The sequence below is a fragment of the Bos grunniens genome, chromosome 13, assembly GCF_055505025.1.
Source record: "Bos grunniens cultivar Pamir isolate PY7600 chromosome 13, Bosgru_T2T1.0, whole genome shotgun sequence".
NCBI classification, from domain to species: domain Eukaryota; kingdom Metazoa; phylum Chordata; class Mammalia; order Artiodactyla; family Bovidae; genus Bos; species Bos grunniens.
The window spans coordinates 57,561,203-57,579,233 of NC_141177.1; the positions used below are offsets into that span (position 1 = coordinate 57,561,203).

The 18,031-nt window shown below is 37.4% G+C and overlaps 1 protein-coding gene and 1 long non-coding RNA gene across 4 annotated transcripts in view; one reads left to right on the plus strand and one right to left on the minus strand.

Moving 5' to 3' along the window:
* Positions 1-18,031, minus strand: part of GPR158 (G protein-coupled receptor 158) — a 305,034-nt gene that overhangs the window by 265,199 nt on the left and 21,804 nt on the right. For 2 of the 3 annotated variants that reach the window (XM_086334349.1, XM_086334347.1), the window contains one exon: positions 2,663-2,768. Coding sequence is in view for 2 of the 3 variants with exons in the window: in XM_086334347.1 (XP_086190473.1) it covers positions 2,663-2,768 (106 nt within the window). In the remaining variant the exon portion in view is untranslated. Of the gene's footprint in view, positions 1-2,662; positions 2,769-6,498; positions 6,637-18,031 lie in introns of those variants that run through there. The other variant, XM_086334348.1, reaches the window with a different exon arrangement.
* On the plus strand, positions 6,781-17,604 carry LOC147361046 (uncharacterized). Its single transcript, XR_015139655.1, has 2 exons — positions 6,781-6,978; positions 16,436-17,604. It is a non-coding gene; the product is annotated as an uncharacterized LOC147361046 (long non-coding RNA).

The window sequence follows — 18,031 nt, forward strand, 5'->3', positions numbered from 1 at the left end:
AGTCAAACAGGCACTTTGTAGATTTACTGTTTGTTGATGTTATTTTTTGATCACTGAACCTTTGTACAACATTGTCAAATGAGATTCACTGAACTGTTTGTTCATTGTCTTACAGGGTGAGTTTTTTCATTTTTTTCCTATAGGAATTGAATAAATACAATGCTGCTATATATAAAGCCAAAAGTTACACATTTCACCCCAATCTCTGTTTACCAGAACAAAGGATAATATTTTATCTTGAAATAATTTAGTTTATTTGACAGCTTTAAAAAGACACAACCCACAGAAAATTGATAAGCCTGATGTAATGAAAATAAATCAATCTTCTAAAAAGCCATCCAATAAGACCACCTAGTCAAATAAACAGATGTGCTATAAGGAAAAAGAAAACTACATCAAGATTATTAGAGGCAAGCAACAACTGTAACAGACTGATAAGCAAATATCTCCTTGTTTCTGGACAGACTGCTGATTGAACCACCCAGGAACACCACTGAAACAAGGCTATACAGAAATAAGCACACACAGATCAATATCCATGATCTGACACTCATGCAGAAAAAAATTCCAACCTGGCTAAAAGACAAAGCTATGAAGCGCTATGCCACTGGCATGGACACAATAATCAGGTTAAAGATATTTACCAAATCACTGAAATTCATATGTTTAGAAATGCCAGAACCATCCAAAGGGAAGTGGGAACTTGGAAAAGTTCAAATCCATAAGAAAAATATCAAGCAGAGGTGAAAAGGGCATCTTGACCTCTGTGACTTGACAAGACAGAAATACTTCATTTACATAATAAGGTCCCAACTGGGAAGAAGGAAATGATGGCGATCAAGGTGGGGTGGAGGGTGGGCTATGTGGAAGTATATCAAGATGTGGGAGTCAGGGTGTGTGGGTTACTGAGTAAGTGGGGGTCGTGGGAACATGCTGGGACTATGTGATGGGCTTAGAGAGATATAGGGGACTATGCGGGTTCCTAGGGAGATTAGGGGGTGAGAGGGTTGAGGGATATTGTGGTGGGAAGAACAGAGGGCAGGTGAAGGTGTGTGTGGAATGTAGGGGGGATGTGTGGAACTGTGGAAGATTATTTGGGTCATGGTGGGCTACAGGGAAATGTGGCAAAAATTCAAACTGAAGATGCAGATTACTACATTTACAGGAATATCCCCTATTGTAAATAAATCATGCTGACTTTCCTCATAAATTCATGGACTCAAAGTAGAGACAGCTGAAGTATTTAAGGTCAGGAGTTTTAGTGTACCCTTGTTTTAGAGCATGTGGGGACTTGAGAAATAAGATTACTAAAAATGAAATGAGGATGTCATCACATGCCACCTCTGAAATTATAGAATATCAGTTGATACTAACTAAAAAGGACACAAGCACCCAAATACCCATAGCAGCATTATTTACAATAGCCAAGATATGGAAACAACCTAAGTGTCCATCCGCAAATGAATGGACAAAGAAGGCGTGGCATATATTACATATATGTATATACAGGCTTCCTCAATGGCTCAAGCAGTAAAGAATCCCCTGGAGGAGGGCACAGCAACCCAATCCAGTATTCCTGCCTGGAGAATCCCATGGACAGAGGAGCCTGGTGGGCTAGAGTCCACAGGGTTGCAGAGAGTAAGATATGACTGAAGTGACTGAGCACACCCAAAGTCACAACGGGATACTACTCAGCCATAAAAAGAACGAAACGTTGCCATCTGCAGCAACATGGACGGACTTGGAGGGCATTATGCTAAGTGTAATTGGTCAGAGAAAGACGAATACTCTATATTACTTAAATGTAGAATCTAAAAAATGCAACAAACTAGTGATTATATTAAAAAAAAAAAAAAAGGAAGCAAACTCACAGATTCAGAGAACAAACTAGTGATTATCAGTGAGGAGAGGGAATGAGGGGAGGGGCAATATGGGGGTAGAGGAAAAAAGGGTTATTATGGGATTATATGAAATCATCTGTGTTAAACTTGACAATTGTAAAGCACCACAAAATTTAAAGACTCTTTCATTCAATTAAAAAAATTTTTTTTTAAAGAAGACAAGTGACAGTCTTATTTCCAGACAAATGATTTCTCCGCCTCTTCCTTGCCAACTGGAATTCCATGAAATTAAGTACGGACAGGAATTGAACACTGCAGAACACACACCAAATACACACATCTCCTTTCCAGTTTCCTGCAAACAGTTTTCTCCTTCTTCTCAGTATCTCCTGGCTATACTTTCTCTACTGCTTTTCTGACAGATGGCAGGGTGTCTGAACGAATAGCATCACTGTTTCAAAAAACATCATATTCCATAAAATGTGCATAATTTGGTTGACCCCTATTGGGATGGTTTCTCACTTCATGGCTATTTTAATTTCCAGCTCATTTTGAACAATAGGGTCAGACTTTGACTAAAGCCAAACTTCAGACATAATTTTAGTTTCAGCCTTCTCTTAGTCCCTAAATGAATAGTTATTCTGCACAAATTTCATTTTCTACTCCTCTTTCAGTTCATTTGGCAACAGTCAGGCGTGCATAACAGATTTTTCCCCCCAGTAAGATACTTCTTGTTCACTTACACACACAAATACAAGCTACTCAGAAGTAATATATTTCTGAGCTTCTGATTTCAGAGAATTTTATCTCCGTTTTCTTACCTCTGAATTATTAAGGTGACATTTGTGAGTTCCTGAAAACCAGCCATCACTTGAACATTGGTCAATGTCCACCTTCTGAAGATTTATGTCTACTTTCATGACACCCCTTAAAACAGAGAAAGACAAAAAGAACAAATTAATCTGAGCCTTTACAATTTCTAATTCCGTGTTCTAACCTAAAAATCAGACAAATCAGCACAAGAATGCACTAAAATTCTCCAAATTGCCCACTCATACTCATCTAAAGTGTGCCAGTGTAGGTAGAGACAAAAGAACAGAAACAGCAAGTTATTAGTTTTGTGTAAGCACCAAAGGCGGGCTCTGCACTGTTCCTGTTTCAGCTCCCTGTATAATGCCTGGCACACACCAGCTGTTCAATAAGTATTTGTTGATTGGCTAACCTCCAGACAGAATCACTCTGGACATGGTAGCAAAGTTGACTCGGAAATAATACTTGCTCCCAATACCTCTTTTGTCAAAATAAATTTTTTTTAAAGCCCTCATCTCATTTCTTTCTACTTCTACTCCCCAATGCAGGGCCAGGGATGGGAAGTTTGGGGCAAGGGAGGAGGAGGGAATGAGTTAAGAGGGGGAGATAAGATCGGAAAAAAAAAGCATCTCTTTCCTCAAATTCCTTGTATTATAGTTTTTCTAGCTACAAAACATACACATAAAATAACAAAACAAATGTAAAAGCTATACAGCCAACAATTTTTAAATTTAAAATATTATTTAAAAAAATCAGTGATTACATTGTGCCAAACTAAATCACCTCTCAGAAAAGGAATACGGTACAACAGCTAATTCAGGAAGCCTAATACCATATGTTACGACTCATTTTTCTCATCTGTTTTCTCCTTTTAAACTACTGTGAAATTTTCTCACAGAGTTGCTTAATGTCTTTTGGGCTTCATCTAGAGTGAATAAATCATTTACTTTTTAAGGCTGTTTCCATTCTTTTCATATTAACCTGTAAAGTATGTACTACACTACCTAGTACTACCATGCTTAAAAACAGAGGCACAGCAAAACCTGATATCAGTTTTTAGTTATCCAGACAACCCAGAGTATGTGTAAGTTCATTTTTCAGAGGATCACTCAAAGGATGATGCAAAAATTTATCATAAAAACATTAAGAGAAATAGCCCCAGTTTGCAAAATACTACCGCTGTGGACTATAATCCCATAAAACAAATACTATTCATGCAATAAAGAGCTAAATTTCCAAGTAGTAAAAGTGAGTCGCTCAGTCATGTCCAACTCTTTGCAACCCCATGGACTGTACAGTCCATGGAATTCTCCAGGCCAGAATACTGGAATGGTAGACTTTCTCTTCTCCTAACGCCTTAAAACCATTTGCTCTTTCAACACATATTTATTGTCTGGTATATCACAATAAACTATGGAAAAATTCTGAAAGAGATGGGAATACCAGACCACCTGATCTGCCTCTTGAGAAATTTGTATGCAGGTCAGGAAGCAACAGTTAGAACTGGACATGGAACAACAGACTGGTTCCAAATAGGAAAAGGAGTTCGTCAAGGCTGTATATTGTCACCCTGTTTATTTAACTTATATGCAGAGTACATCATGAGAAATGCTGGACTGGAAGAAACACAAACTGGAATCAAGATTGCCAGGAGAAATATCAATAACCTCAGATATGCAGATGACACCACCCTTATGGCAGAAAGTGAAGAGGAACTCAAAAGCCTCTTAATGAAAGTGAAAGTGGAGAGTGAAAAAGTTGGCTTAAAGCTCAACATTCAGAAAACGAAGATCATGGCATCCGGTCCCACCACTTCATGGGAAATAGATGGGGAAACAGTGGAAACAGTGTCAGACTTTATTTTTCTGGGCTCCAAAATCACTGCAGATGGTGACTGCAGCCATGAAATTAAAAGACGCTTACTCCTTGGAAGGAAAGTTATGACCAACCTAGATAGCATGTTCAAAAGCAGAGACATTACTTTGCCAACAAAGGTTCATCTAGTCAAGGCTATGGTTTTTCCTGTGGTCATGTATGGATGTGAGAGTTGGACTGTGAAGAAGGCTGAGCGCCAAAGAATTGATGCTTTTGAACTGTAGTGTTGGAGAAGACTCTTGAGAGTCCCTTGGACTGCAAGGAGATCCAACCAGTCCATTCTGAAGGAGATCAGCCCTGGCATTTCTTTGGAAGGCATGATGCTAAAGCTGAAACTCCAGTACTTTGGCCACCTCATGCGAAGAGCTGACTCACTGGAAAAGACTCTGATGCTGGGAAGGATTGGGGGCAGGAGGAGAAGGGGACGACAGAGGATGAGATGGCTGGATGGCATCACGGACTCAATGGACGTGAGTCTCAGTGAACTCCGGGAGTTGGTGATGGACAGGGAGGCCTGGCGTGCTGCGATTCATGGGGTCGCAAAGAGTCGGACTCGACTGAGCGACTGATCTGATCTGATCTGATACATGCATATCAAGATAAGAGATGCCACGGTCTCTCCCAAGAAACCTCAAAGGTTTAAAATGTCTTTAAAAGTATCAGAATATTTCATAGAGAATGGATGCTAAATTCTGGGGAATGTGGAAAGTTAACACCTGGGGTACAACAGGCATTCTATAAACACTGGTTGACTTGCTGTCTTCATCAATCAGGACTTCACATAAAATTGTGTTCCACATATTCATGCCAATCAGGCAAGCCCACCCCAGGCTCCACTTAGATCTTTTGAAAACAATATATTCAGCTTTTCATTCTTTTAATATATTACTTTTCAAGCATCTACTATGGGCCAAAATTATTCTTGGCCTCTGACATTACTAAGCTGAAAAAAAAAAAATTCCTGCCTTCACGAAGTTTAACTCTAGTCAGATAAATAATAAACCACGGCTATAATAAATAAGTATTCTTCCTCAGAAAATTTCATGAATAGAGGAGCCGGATGCTGAGCACATACATAATAAATAAGTAAATTACACTTAGTAATACAAACTAAAAAGTGAGATGGAGGGAAAAAACTACCTTCAAGTAGGTAAGGGGGATGGACGGGAGTACAGAGAAGGTTAAGATTTTTTCAAAGGGTGATCAGCATAGGCCTCACTGAAGTAAGATTTCTAACTCACTGGTTCAAGGTACAATTACGGGCACTTCTGTATCCACACACTAAGTTACCAGTCATCTTCTTCTATGACATAAAATTTCCCACTGAACTATGCCCGCTACATTTTTTTTTTTTTTTGACTTTTGCCTTGAATTTTATTTGCACTTGCCTGTTTTAATTTGCCTATAAAGTTACTTCTGCTATTTATTTATTTTTTTTTTGGTTTTTAAATTTTATTTAATTTTTAAACTTTACATAATTGTATTAGTTTTGCCAAATATCAAAATGAATCCACCACAGGTATACATGTGTTCCCCATCCTGAACCCTCCTCCCTCCTCCCTCCCCATACCATCCCTCTGGGTCGTCCCAGTGCACTAGCCCCAAGCACAGCTTAGGAATGTAAGTAGCAAATCAATAAAAACATACATTTCTATTCCACAAGTTTTTTTCCACTAACCGCTACACTTTAGTCGCAAGATAGTGAAGATCTCAAAACCCTCCAGAGCTGGCTTAGGAACAAGGGCTAATTAGGGATTCCAGAAGGATGCAATTACCTCTGGTCCCTTCCCTGAGAAATCTGGTTTAAGAAACTGGTATCTTAAGGGCTAGAGTTTTCCGCCTTTTTTTTTTTTTTTTTTTAATTCCACATTCCTACACGAGAACCAAAAAGTCTCCGTAGACTTGAAACCCAGTTCACAATGCTCCGAGGGCTCAGTGCAAAACCACCAAAGGTAATGAGCCATGTGCTTACCAGCTGGGAAATCAATGCTGACTCATCTTCATTAGTACCTGGGCCTTGGCGCCTGGGGAGCTACAAAGCCCTCGGGAAGGCACCAACACTTCCTGCAGGGGAAGTGGAAGTCTGCGAGACTAAGTTGGAAGAGAAAGCTCTCCGAGTGGCGAAAATCATGCAGCCAAGTGCAAGCTGCTGCTGCTGCTAAGTCACTTCAGTTGTGCCCGACTCTGTGTGACCCCATAGACGGCAGCCCACTAGGCTCCAGTGCAAGGCAGACGCTCAAAAACTAAAAGCCTCACGCATGCGCGCTGGCAGGGCTTGGGCCTGGGAAGACCCACGCCAAGCCTGGGCGCTGTTCCCCTGAGCACTCTCTCCTGAGGCTGAAGTGCCGCTACCACATCCGGTGAGCCGGCACCACTGGGAAGCGCTGAGGGCCCGGAAGTGGCTGATGTTTTGTGGGTTGAAGACTGGAAGACAAGGGCCAAAAAGAGACTGGTAAGTGGTCTCCAGAGAATGGAAAATATAGCAGATAACGTTCCCCAAATCTTTGGGTGCTTAGCTGACCTGCAGACTAGCATTTTTCTCTCCTTGTTTCTTTGACTTCTACAAGGCCTCAAAGCCAAAACAAGATTCATCCGCCAACCAAGTTTGGAATTTCCTTAACGTTCTCTGTGTATGGGCTTCCGTCCTTACAGTTACCTGGTAGATAACTTGTTATGAAACTCATCCCCCAAATCAAAACAACTTGTCAAGTTCCTTAAATTCTACTCCCTCCAGGTACCTTGACTCTTCCCCTCCATTTCTGCTAATCCTGCCTTGTTCAGGCCTTCTTCATCTCTCATGGAGCTAAAAAATTTCTGTAATAGTTTACTTATTTGGCCCTGTCTGGCATTGCTCCAATGAAGGTCTCGATTTGTAGGCCCTTCTTTAAGAAAGGTTTAGCGTCCTTCTTTAAGAAACAAGTACAAAATCATTAATATTTATTTTTATCACAATATGACCCTTTGGCCTTACGTGTTTGTGTTATTACTGCTGAATGGGTAGTAATTTCATTACTAGAAGGCTTTTCTATACCAGGATGGCTAGCGATAACTGAGACGTGACTACAAACTAATTTAGTATGTATTGTTAAATAATTCAGAACTTCTGCTTAACCAATTTCCAAAAATGCCCACAGCCCAGGGAAAATGTAATGGAGGGAAAATTGTAGTAGAAAGAGACCATTTAGTTATATCTTCCTTTTGCAAATTTTACAAAAAAATAACAGTTGACCACAAAACTCATTGTTAGTGCTTGATCCAGGACCTTAGAAATTTCCCCATGCAAGCACGGGGCCCTAAAGCTTAAGCATCAAATGCTGCTAAATCAATATTTCCCACTCTCCTGAAGAATGAAATCCAGGTTCCTTGGTATAACATTATATCCAGGCCCCTCTTGTTTCTGACTTCTCCATTCACTCACTCACATACATTCTTTGTTCTAGACAATTCAGAATTACTCAGAGGTCCTAAATAATTCATGTTATCTCAGAAAATCATTCTTTTATAGATACCTTTATACCTGAAGTCCTTTTGCCTAAGCTGTGCTCTCCTTATTGTAGCCTCTATCTGGCTCTTTTCTAAAACCATATATATAAACTACAAGTCTCATTTAGAAACTACTTCTCTATTCTCCACATGATATACTATGCTTACCTTCTTCATACCATTAGTACTCTCTGTTATAATATTTGGTTTTTAATGATTGTTTTTCCCATGGGCAAAATTTCCATTGTCTGTGTCTTTTTAATATTTTCCCTCAGCTCCTAAATCAGCCACCCCAAAAAGTAACCGTGGAAAATGGCAGATGCTAGAGAGATGCAAATAGTAGCTTAAAAAACCATGACCAAAAAGGGAGAGAGAGAGTGAAAACCTGAGCAAACAGAAAACTATCATGGACTGCTATGGGCTAATGAATGGAAAGGAAAACTGGATAGGTTGACAGAAAGTTTTGAAATTCTGCTTTTGTTTCTTCACCATCTCACCTTGGGCAATGTTTTTCCTTTTCCATCAATACAAAAATTGACAGTAACATCCCATTAGTCAACATTGAAGGGGAATCAGGGCAGAAGTTCAGTCAAAATTGAAGAGTTGATAAAAACCAGATGCTGGTAGACCAGCTGCGCTCAGTGGTTTACTCCGAACAATAGATGATCAGAATAAGGTCTGGTGCCTAACAGGGGTTACTTACATAACAAAAACCTAAAACTTATGGCTCTGGCTTTGGGTCCAGGCAGAGGCAGAAGCTGGAAAGGCCTTAAAAGAAATGGTTAAAGCCAGAACATGGTGAGTCTTAAAGGACAATGTAGGAATGATACTGGAGACAAAAAAAAAAAAGCAACCTTTGTTGTATAATAGTTGGAAGTTTGGCAAAGCTGTTACCTGCAAGCAAATGAACTTGTGGATATGGCCAAGGAACGTTATAAGTAAAATGCAGAGAGTACTCTCTGGCTTTTTCCAGCTGACTGTGATGGAATGCAAGGAGAAAAGCATGAACTAAAGAAGAGCTGCTTGTTTTTTGTTTTCGTTTTTTTGCTTTTTAATTTTTTTTAATTATGAAATAAATATAATAAAACATACTGTCGTAACCATGTTTAAGTGTAGGTTAGTAGTGAAACTGTCAGTCGCTCAGTCATGTCCAATTCGTTGTGACCCCATGGACTGCAGCCTACCAGGCTCCTCTGTTCGTGGAATTCTCCTGGCAAGAATACTGGACTGGGTAACTATTCCCTCCTCCAGAGGATCTTCCCAAACCAGGAATCAAACCAAGGCCTCCCACATTGTAGACAGATTCTTTACCAGTAAAGATTCATTTGCCGCAGATTCTGAGCCACCAGGGAAGCCCACAGTTTAGTAGTATTAAGTATGTCATATTGTTCTGCAAACGATCTCCAGAACTCTTTTCATCTTGCAGAACTGCAATTCTGAATCTATTAAACACCTCCCCTTGAGTGTGAGCTTAACTTAGTGATTCATTTAGAATAAAGTATGGAAAATGAAAAATAGTAACTTTAGAATGGACAAACCTGAGAAACACCACACTATCTAACTGACCAAGGTTAACATCACCAGTAAAAAGACATATCGATACTATGTACTCTGTGGTATAATGCAGTGAGAAGGGCATTTTCCCTCTGTTGTTTTCTTAGACAAGTTTGTTGTCTAAGAAACTTTTTGTTTCATTAGACAAGTTCAAATTAAGGGATAGTCAACAAAATACTTTACCAGCACACTTCAGAAGTGTCAATTGTAAGAGAATATGGTTTAAAGGCAAGAAATGACTGAGAAACTTACAGATTGGAGAAGACTAAGGAAATATGAAAAGCAAGGAACTATGAGAAAAATATTGAGGAAATATGAAAAGCAAGTGATATATTAGTTTGCAAGGGCTGCCATAACAAAGTACCCAGACTGGATGGCTTAAAAAACAGAAATTTATTTTCTTATAATTCTGGAATCTAAAAGTCCAGGAGCAAGGTGTCAGTTGGTTTCTTTTGAGGCCTCTCTCCTTGACTTGTAGATGGCTGTCATCTCTCTGTGTCTTCATATGATCCTTGTGTGTTCTTGTGTCCTAATTTCTTCTTAGGAAGACACAAACATCTTGGATTAGGGCCCATCCTAACAAGATCATTTTAACCTAATTATCTCTTTTAAGATGTTGTCTCAAAATACAGTCACATTCAGAGGTGCTGAGGGTTAGGATTTCCATGTGTGAATTTTGGGGAAACATAATTCAGTTTATAAGATATGATAACCTATTTGGATCCTGGAAGAGAAATAGAACATTAATGGAAAAACTGAGGAAATAAGAATAAAATCTGTAACTTAAGTAATAGTGTTGTACTAATATGAATTTCTTAATTTTGATCATTTCATGGAAGATGTTAATGTTATAGGAAGTTTGGTGAAGCGTTTGCACCTAGGTAAGGTAATGGAAACTTTATTATCTTTGCTAATCTTCTGAAAGTCTAAAAATATTTCAAAATAGTAACAATTTTTAGTTATAAAAAAACTAAATTTGAGAAAATAAATGGAGACTCAAGAATTAAAGAGAAAATATGCAAACAGGAAATATGCAAATAAATGCAGAATGAATAGATACAAAGGAATTAAAAAAAAAAAAAAACTATGTTAAAGACTTTATGTGGATCACAACAAACTGAGGAAAATTCTTTAAGAGATGGAAATACCAAACCACCTTACTTGACTCCTGAGAAAGCTGTATGCAGGTCAAGAAGCGACAGTTAGAACTGGACATGGAACAATGGACTGGTTCAAAATTGGGAAAGGAGTACATCAAAGCTGTACATTGTCACCCTGCTTATTTAACTTATATGCAGAGAACATCATGCGAAAGCCAGCCTGGATGAAATACAAGCTGGAATCAAGATTGCCGGGAGAAATATCAATAACCTCAGATATGCAGATGAAACTACCCTTATGGCCGAAAGCGAAGAGGAACTAATGAGCCTCTTGATAAAGGTGAAAGAGGAGAGTAGAAAAGCCGGCTTAAAACTCAACATTCAAAAAACAAAGATCATAGCATCTGGTCCCATCACTCCATGGCAAATAGATGGGAAAACAATGGAAATACTGACAGACTTTTGCGGAGGGGGCTCCAAAATCACTGCAGATGGTGACTGCAGCCATGAAATTAAAAGACGCTTGCTCCTTGGAAGAAAAGCTATGACAAACGTAGCCAACACATTGAAAAGCAAAGACATTCCTTTGCCAACAAAGGTCCATCTAGTCAAAACTATGTTTTTTCCAGTAGTAACATATGGATGTGAGAGTTGGATCATAAAGAAGTGCTGAAGAACTGATGCTTTCAAACTGTGGTGTTGGAGAAGACTCTTGCCTCCCTTGCATTGCAAGAAGATCAAACCAGTCAATCCTAAAGAAAATCAACTTAGAATATTCACTGGACGGACTGATGCTGAAGCTGAAGTTCCAGTACTTTGGCCATCTGATTCGAAAAGCCTACTCATTGGAAAAGACCCTGATGCTGAGAAAGAATGAAGGCAGGAGAAGGGGACAACAGAGAATGAGATATTTGGATGGCATCACCAACTCAGTAGACATAAGTTTGAGCAAACTCCAGGAGATGGTGAAGGACAGGGAAACCTGGTGTGCTGCAGTCCATGGGGTTGCAAAGAGTAGGACACAACTGAGTGACTAAACAACAACACCACTAATTATTTTCTAAAAGTTACCTGAAAGATGACAGTTAAAAGTTCTAACACCTGATATTTTTTAGTGGTATACTAGAAATTGAAGGAAATGCTTAAGTTAGTAAAATTTGCCTCTATCAACTCTATACTTTGAAGGAAAAACATTTTCTTTTAAGATGTTCTCTTGAAATCAAAAATGTTTGTTATCCCTGATGCTGTTTAACATAGTTACTGAAAGTCACAACCAATTCAAGAATTCTAGGGAAAAAATGATATGTAAAGATCTGAAGAGAAAAGAGTAACAATGGAGTATTACTCAGCCATTAAAAAGAATACATTTGAATCAGTTCTAATGAGGTGGATGAAACTGGAGCCTATTATACAGAGTGAAGTAAGCCAGAAGGAAAAACATAAATACAGTATACTAACGCATATATATGGAATTTAGAAAGATGGTAACAATAACCCGGTGTACGAGACAGCAAAAGAGACACTGATGTATAGAACAGTCTTATGGACTCTGTGGGAGAGGGAGAGGGTGGGAAGATTTGGGAGAACGGCAATGAAACATGTAAAATATCATGTAGGAAACGAGTTGCCAGTCCAGGTTCGATGCACGATGCTGGATGCTTGGGGCTGGTGCACTGGGACGGCCCAGAGGGATGGTATGGGGAGGGAGGAGGGAGGAGGGTTCGGGATGGGGAACACATGTATACCTGTGGTGGATTCATTTTGATTTTTGGCAAAACTAATACAATTATGTGAAGTTTAAAAATAAAATAAAATTGGAAGAATAAAAAAAAAAAAAAGAGTAAACTGTCATTATTTGTAGATGATATGATCCTTTATTTAGCAGTAAAATCAACAGACAAATATGAGAACAATAAGAAAGTTCAGTAAAGTTGGTAGATACCAGATCAGTGTTCAAAAATCTCTATATACACCAACAATTTCCAACAAAAAGTTATAACTAAAAATATTCCATTTAAAATAGGACAGAACCCATTATGTTAGTAGGTAACTTAATCAAGAATACACAAAACTTTTATGGAGAAAATTTGAAACTCTAATGAAGGATGAAATAGATGATCTGAATAATGGAAAGACATCAAATTCTCTCAGGGAATAATTTACTGTATTAAAAATGTCAATTCTCATCAAATAGAGCTATAAATTTTATGCAGAACCAATCAAAATTCTATATAGTTTTTTTTTTTTTAGAAACTTGACAGCTTTCTTTAAGTAGAAAAATAGAAGCTGTGAAAAGGGGAAAGAGGGAGGCTTTAGGCTTTGCCAAAGCAAATATTGAGACGTACTATCCAACCATGGAAATAAAACATAATAGTACAGACTTCCCTGGTGGCTCAGATGGTAAAGCATCTGTCTACAATGCGGGAGACCTGGGTTCGATCCCTGGGTCAGGAAGATCTCCTGGAGAAGGAAATGGCAATCCACTCCAGTACTATTGCCTGGAAAATCCCATGGACAGAGGAGCCTGGTAGGCTACAGTCCATGGGGTCGCAAAGAGTCAGACATGACTGAGTGACTTCACTTTCACTTTCTTTCACAGTACTGACTGACTAGGGATGGACAACACACAGGGGAAGCAGTGAAACAAAATAGAGAACTCAGAGACATACATATGCACATAAGACACTTGTATGTATGATAAAGGCTGACAGGAGTAGAAACCTGGCTCAATAAATAGATAAAAATAACTGGATCCCTACCAAATACCATGTGCAAAGGTGAACTCCCAGTAAAGATCCAGTTGTAAAAGGTAAAACTTTAATTAGTTGATTATAAGAGAATAATTTTGAGGCAAGACATTGAAAGACCTCATAAATAAAACCAAGAAGCATAAACTGTAAGGTAAAATTTTGATTGAGTAAATAACATCAAAAATGTTTAAAAATTCCACTCAAGGGGAAATCTTATGGTCAAAGTTACCTGAAAGATAACAGACTGGGCAATATTGCACTGTCTAAAGTTGACAAGGAAATAATATCTAGAATCTCTTGAAATATAACAAAAATATAGAAATCACAATAGGAAATAGGCAAAGGCTATAAGCAAGCAGTTCAATAAAGAGCAAGCCCAACAAGTTTACAAGCACATGAAATGATACTTAAGCTAATCAGTAATTAGAGAAATGCAAACTAAAACAATAGTGAGATGTCACTTTACATTCATTAAACTAAAACTTAGAAAGCGGTATAATGCCAAATATTGGCAGGAATATGAGGCTATAGGAGCCCTTATGCCTTGCTAGTGGGTATGTAGACTGATGCAGCTTGTCTAGTGAGAGCAATCTTGCAATATTTTGTAAAATTACATTTACCCCTCCTTGTGACCCAAAAATCCTGCAGGAAATCCTTCAGTGCAGGAAATTCTCACACAGGTCCCTAATGGGGTATATAAGCTTACCACAATGTCATTGTAATGGCAAGGAACCGAAGACAATCTGTCCATCCCTGGAACCGGACAATTTCTACATACTATGTAGCAATAGAGCACTAGGCAGCGGTAGGGAAATAGACTGGTTGTATACATAGCAGCAGAAAGAGATTTTTAAAACAGAATTGTATAAATAAAAAGTAAGCAAAATAATGAGAAATATAGAAATCATTTAACTAAAATGACTTGTGCATAAATAGTACATGAACAGAAGAGCACACGTCACAGGTTCATTGCTAATGGGGTAGGATCAAGGAAAAGAGACTTTTAAAGGGGACAAAGATGAAAGGGATTAAGCAGTACAAACTTCCAGTTATAAAATATGTCACAGGGATGTCATATACAGCATGGAGAAAATAGTCAATAATATTGTAATAACTTGTGACAGATAATAACTAAGACTTATCATGATGATCATTTCATAAGGTACAAAAATATTGAATCACTAAGTTTTGGAAACTAATGCTGCATTGTATGTCAGTTATAATCAAATAAAACACAGTAAAGGAAATGTTTTGGGGGAAAAAAAGGGGACAAAGAGCAATTTCGAAGACTTTAGATTCATCTTTCAGTCATCTTTGGGTTACTTCCTCATTTGGGGCTTCTCATCCTCAGAAATGCCCACACAATGATCTCTAATCATTTAGCTCAAACCCATCACTACAAGAAGTACAGGAGAATCAAGAACACAGTCTGATCGCCTCTAGAGTATCTTGAAGAACTTGACGACAGTCTGTCTCAAAGCAAGAAAATGTTCTCCTCCCCCACACTACTTTGCAGCTGACATGTCCAGAGAAGCTTGCCAAAACTTTATATAGTGACAAATGTCTTCCATCTGTCTGGCTTCTTGTTCTTGGAAGGCTTTTTGGTAATCAGGTCACACCTTCCTTGGGAAGATCTGTATATTTTTTGTGAAGAAAATAAGTTTTGTTTTAAAAAAAGAGAAAGAACCAATAAATATAAAATGAAGTAAGGTCAATCAGAATGTCAGTCTTCACCCACTATTTTGGGACTCTTGAAGATGATCCTTTTTCAAAGTTAAGTCCAGCACACATCCTAAAAGTACTAGGGTTTAAGAGTTTGATAATAGATGATTGTCCTCCTGAAAAATATATTTTGAGTTTGCTGCTTTCCCAAAAGTAGCTGACTAATGTCTTATTTTACAGTTTTCCTTTACTGGAATAATTTTGAGATACATTCTGTTTCAATTTTAAATGACAAGAGGACAGTTTATTTTTCAAACACATCGAGTCTTCTTTATATGACCTCTTTGAATATGACCATTTCTAAATGGGGTGGAAACTCCCTTGTCAAGAAAACCAGTACAAAGAGATCACCTGTATTGACCCATTTTATTCAAATAACTATTCTATAAAAGAGCAAATATTTTTATTCATTTATAGATGAGGAAAATAGAGTTCATAAAAGTTATATAATATGTCCAAAGATACTTTTTTTAATTGCCAGGGAAGAAAAATTAAGAACAAAGTGTATTCTGTCAGAGAAAAATATCTAATGTGAACACTAGTCCATCTTAAAATATATAATAACAATGTTATACCTTGAGTTTCCTGGGGACTTCATTAAACAAGTCATTTATGTTAGTGCTTGGCTACACTATCTAAGTGAAAATGTTCTTTTTTGTTAGTAATTTTTTAGGTCATTAAATTTCTTTTTTCTGTTGGTTCTTACTCATATTTTCTTACCAACTTTTTTCTGTTGGTTCTTACTCATAGCTCTTCAAGTCAAATTTTCCATCTGATAATGTGGAGTTTTTTATTCTAAATGACTTTTTTCAAGATCCTACTATTTTATAAAAATATTTTATAATGTTATACAAAAGGTACAAGCCAGCCATTCGTAGTAAGTTTTCAGAGAAAGATAGCATGTGCCAATTCTTTTGATTTAGAAATAATAACTAAGTAAGTCTATAAAGTACATTTAAAATATTCCCATTGGAATTTAAATAAAGTACTTTGGTGGTTAGATAGCCAACTATGAACTAAATATAGGGCTTACTTGTATGCTTTGAGTCATGTGTTTTTAGTTATTATTTATTGGGTGCTTATTGTGCATTAGATATTATCTATACACACTTAAAACATCCTCATTGAACTTGTTATATGACTGATACTATTCTCTCTAATTTATATTACAACTATATATGGTCATTATCATTCTCCCTAAATAATGGTTGAGAAATTTGGGACACAAAGAGGTGAAATAGTATACCTAAGACACAAACCAAATAAGCAAAAGAACTGAATATGATGTCCATATCTTTAGGTATAAAGGGAATAAAACCAATCAGAAGACCTAAGTTGGAGTTCTTATTCAAGTTGGTGAATTGAGCATGTTTCTCTACCTCATCCCTCCACATCCAACTGTAATGGCAGTACATAAATACAAGATGGAATGAGAAGAAGTAGTAGACCAAAGATTTGACATAATTCTCTGGAATCCTACTGATGATCAGCTGGAGTGTTGGCAGCCAAGCCCAGGACATGCTCAGGAGAAGGCTGGAACAGAAACGGAAACTGCTGTTTAAGCAGAATTTCCAGAAAGGTTTTAAGCTCAAAGTCAATAGGTTTCAAGAGTGAAAGTAGAAAATGAAGCAGATATCAAGGTAATAAAGGATTTCAAGTTGGCACATCCTCTCCTTGTGTGCGGTAATGGCACTTATTCTCAAGCCAAAAACAAAGATCTGTTCTATAAAGAGCTTGAAAGAAATGTCTAGAAAGAACTAAAACTTCTAAGTGGTTATCAGTTCTCTGAGAGTAAAGATCTGCAGTGACCCAGAGACTATGCACTTCCTTCTCAGGCATCCAAAAGTAAATGCTGAAAGACTGACAGTCAAGGGGAGGTATACTGAGGAACTCAGCCTATACACCTGCCACAGGAATCCATGCTATCTACCTATGTATGTTAACCTAGTCCCTTGGTCATAAAACTATGACTGACAAGGATCATATTTGAGATGGATTGGTAGTATAAAGGAAAAGAATTGGTATGAACAAACAAAATAACTGAACCTATAACAAATAGCAATAGTTCATAGAACAGAATATAATCAATAGATATTTTAATTAATAGTCTCAAAGAGAGTTAAGAAAATAAACATACAATTATGAAAAAATAAACAATCAGAGCAAGAAAGAGTTCATGGAAAGTAAGAGACTGCCAAATTAAAACTAATTTTTCCAAAAGGTTAAAAAAAAATACTCTAGAATGTAAAGTTAAAAAGAGATGGAAGATGAGAGAAAAGTAAAGAAATATAGGGCTCAATCCAGAAAGGTGAATGAAAGTGAAAGTAAAAGAAAGATTAATACCTTACTATAGAAGTTCCAGAAAGAGAAAATGGATAGCAAAAAGTAGTTTTAAGCCATTATAAAAGAAAATTACTGAGTGGAAAAGTCTAGAAGGGCCAACTAAATGGTGAGGTTGATGAATAAAAAGAATCACATCTAAATACATCATCATGAATATTCAGAACCCCAAGGAAAAAGAGAAGATCTTAAAAGTTTCCATGAAGAGAAAAAAAGATTACTTACAAAGATATAATAAATCAGGTTAACATCAAGTTTTTCACCAGCAACAACGAATGCTAAAAATATATAACCATATCTTTAAAATTCTGAGAGCAAAATGACTTTGAACCTATAATTCTGTATTCAGACTATCAATCATGCGTGAAGACAAAGACACTTTCAGACATGGAAAGACTTAGAAATTTTATCTTACACAGATTCTTTCTGAAAAAGTATTTGAAATTGGGCATTAAGGGGTGGGAAGAAAAGAATTCTTGAACTAAGACTAGCATCCAACACATAGTTGAATCCAAAATTTCAATAATTTGAAAATATTTCCATGATAGTTATTCTG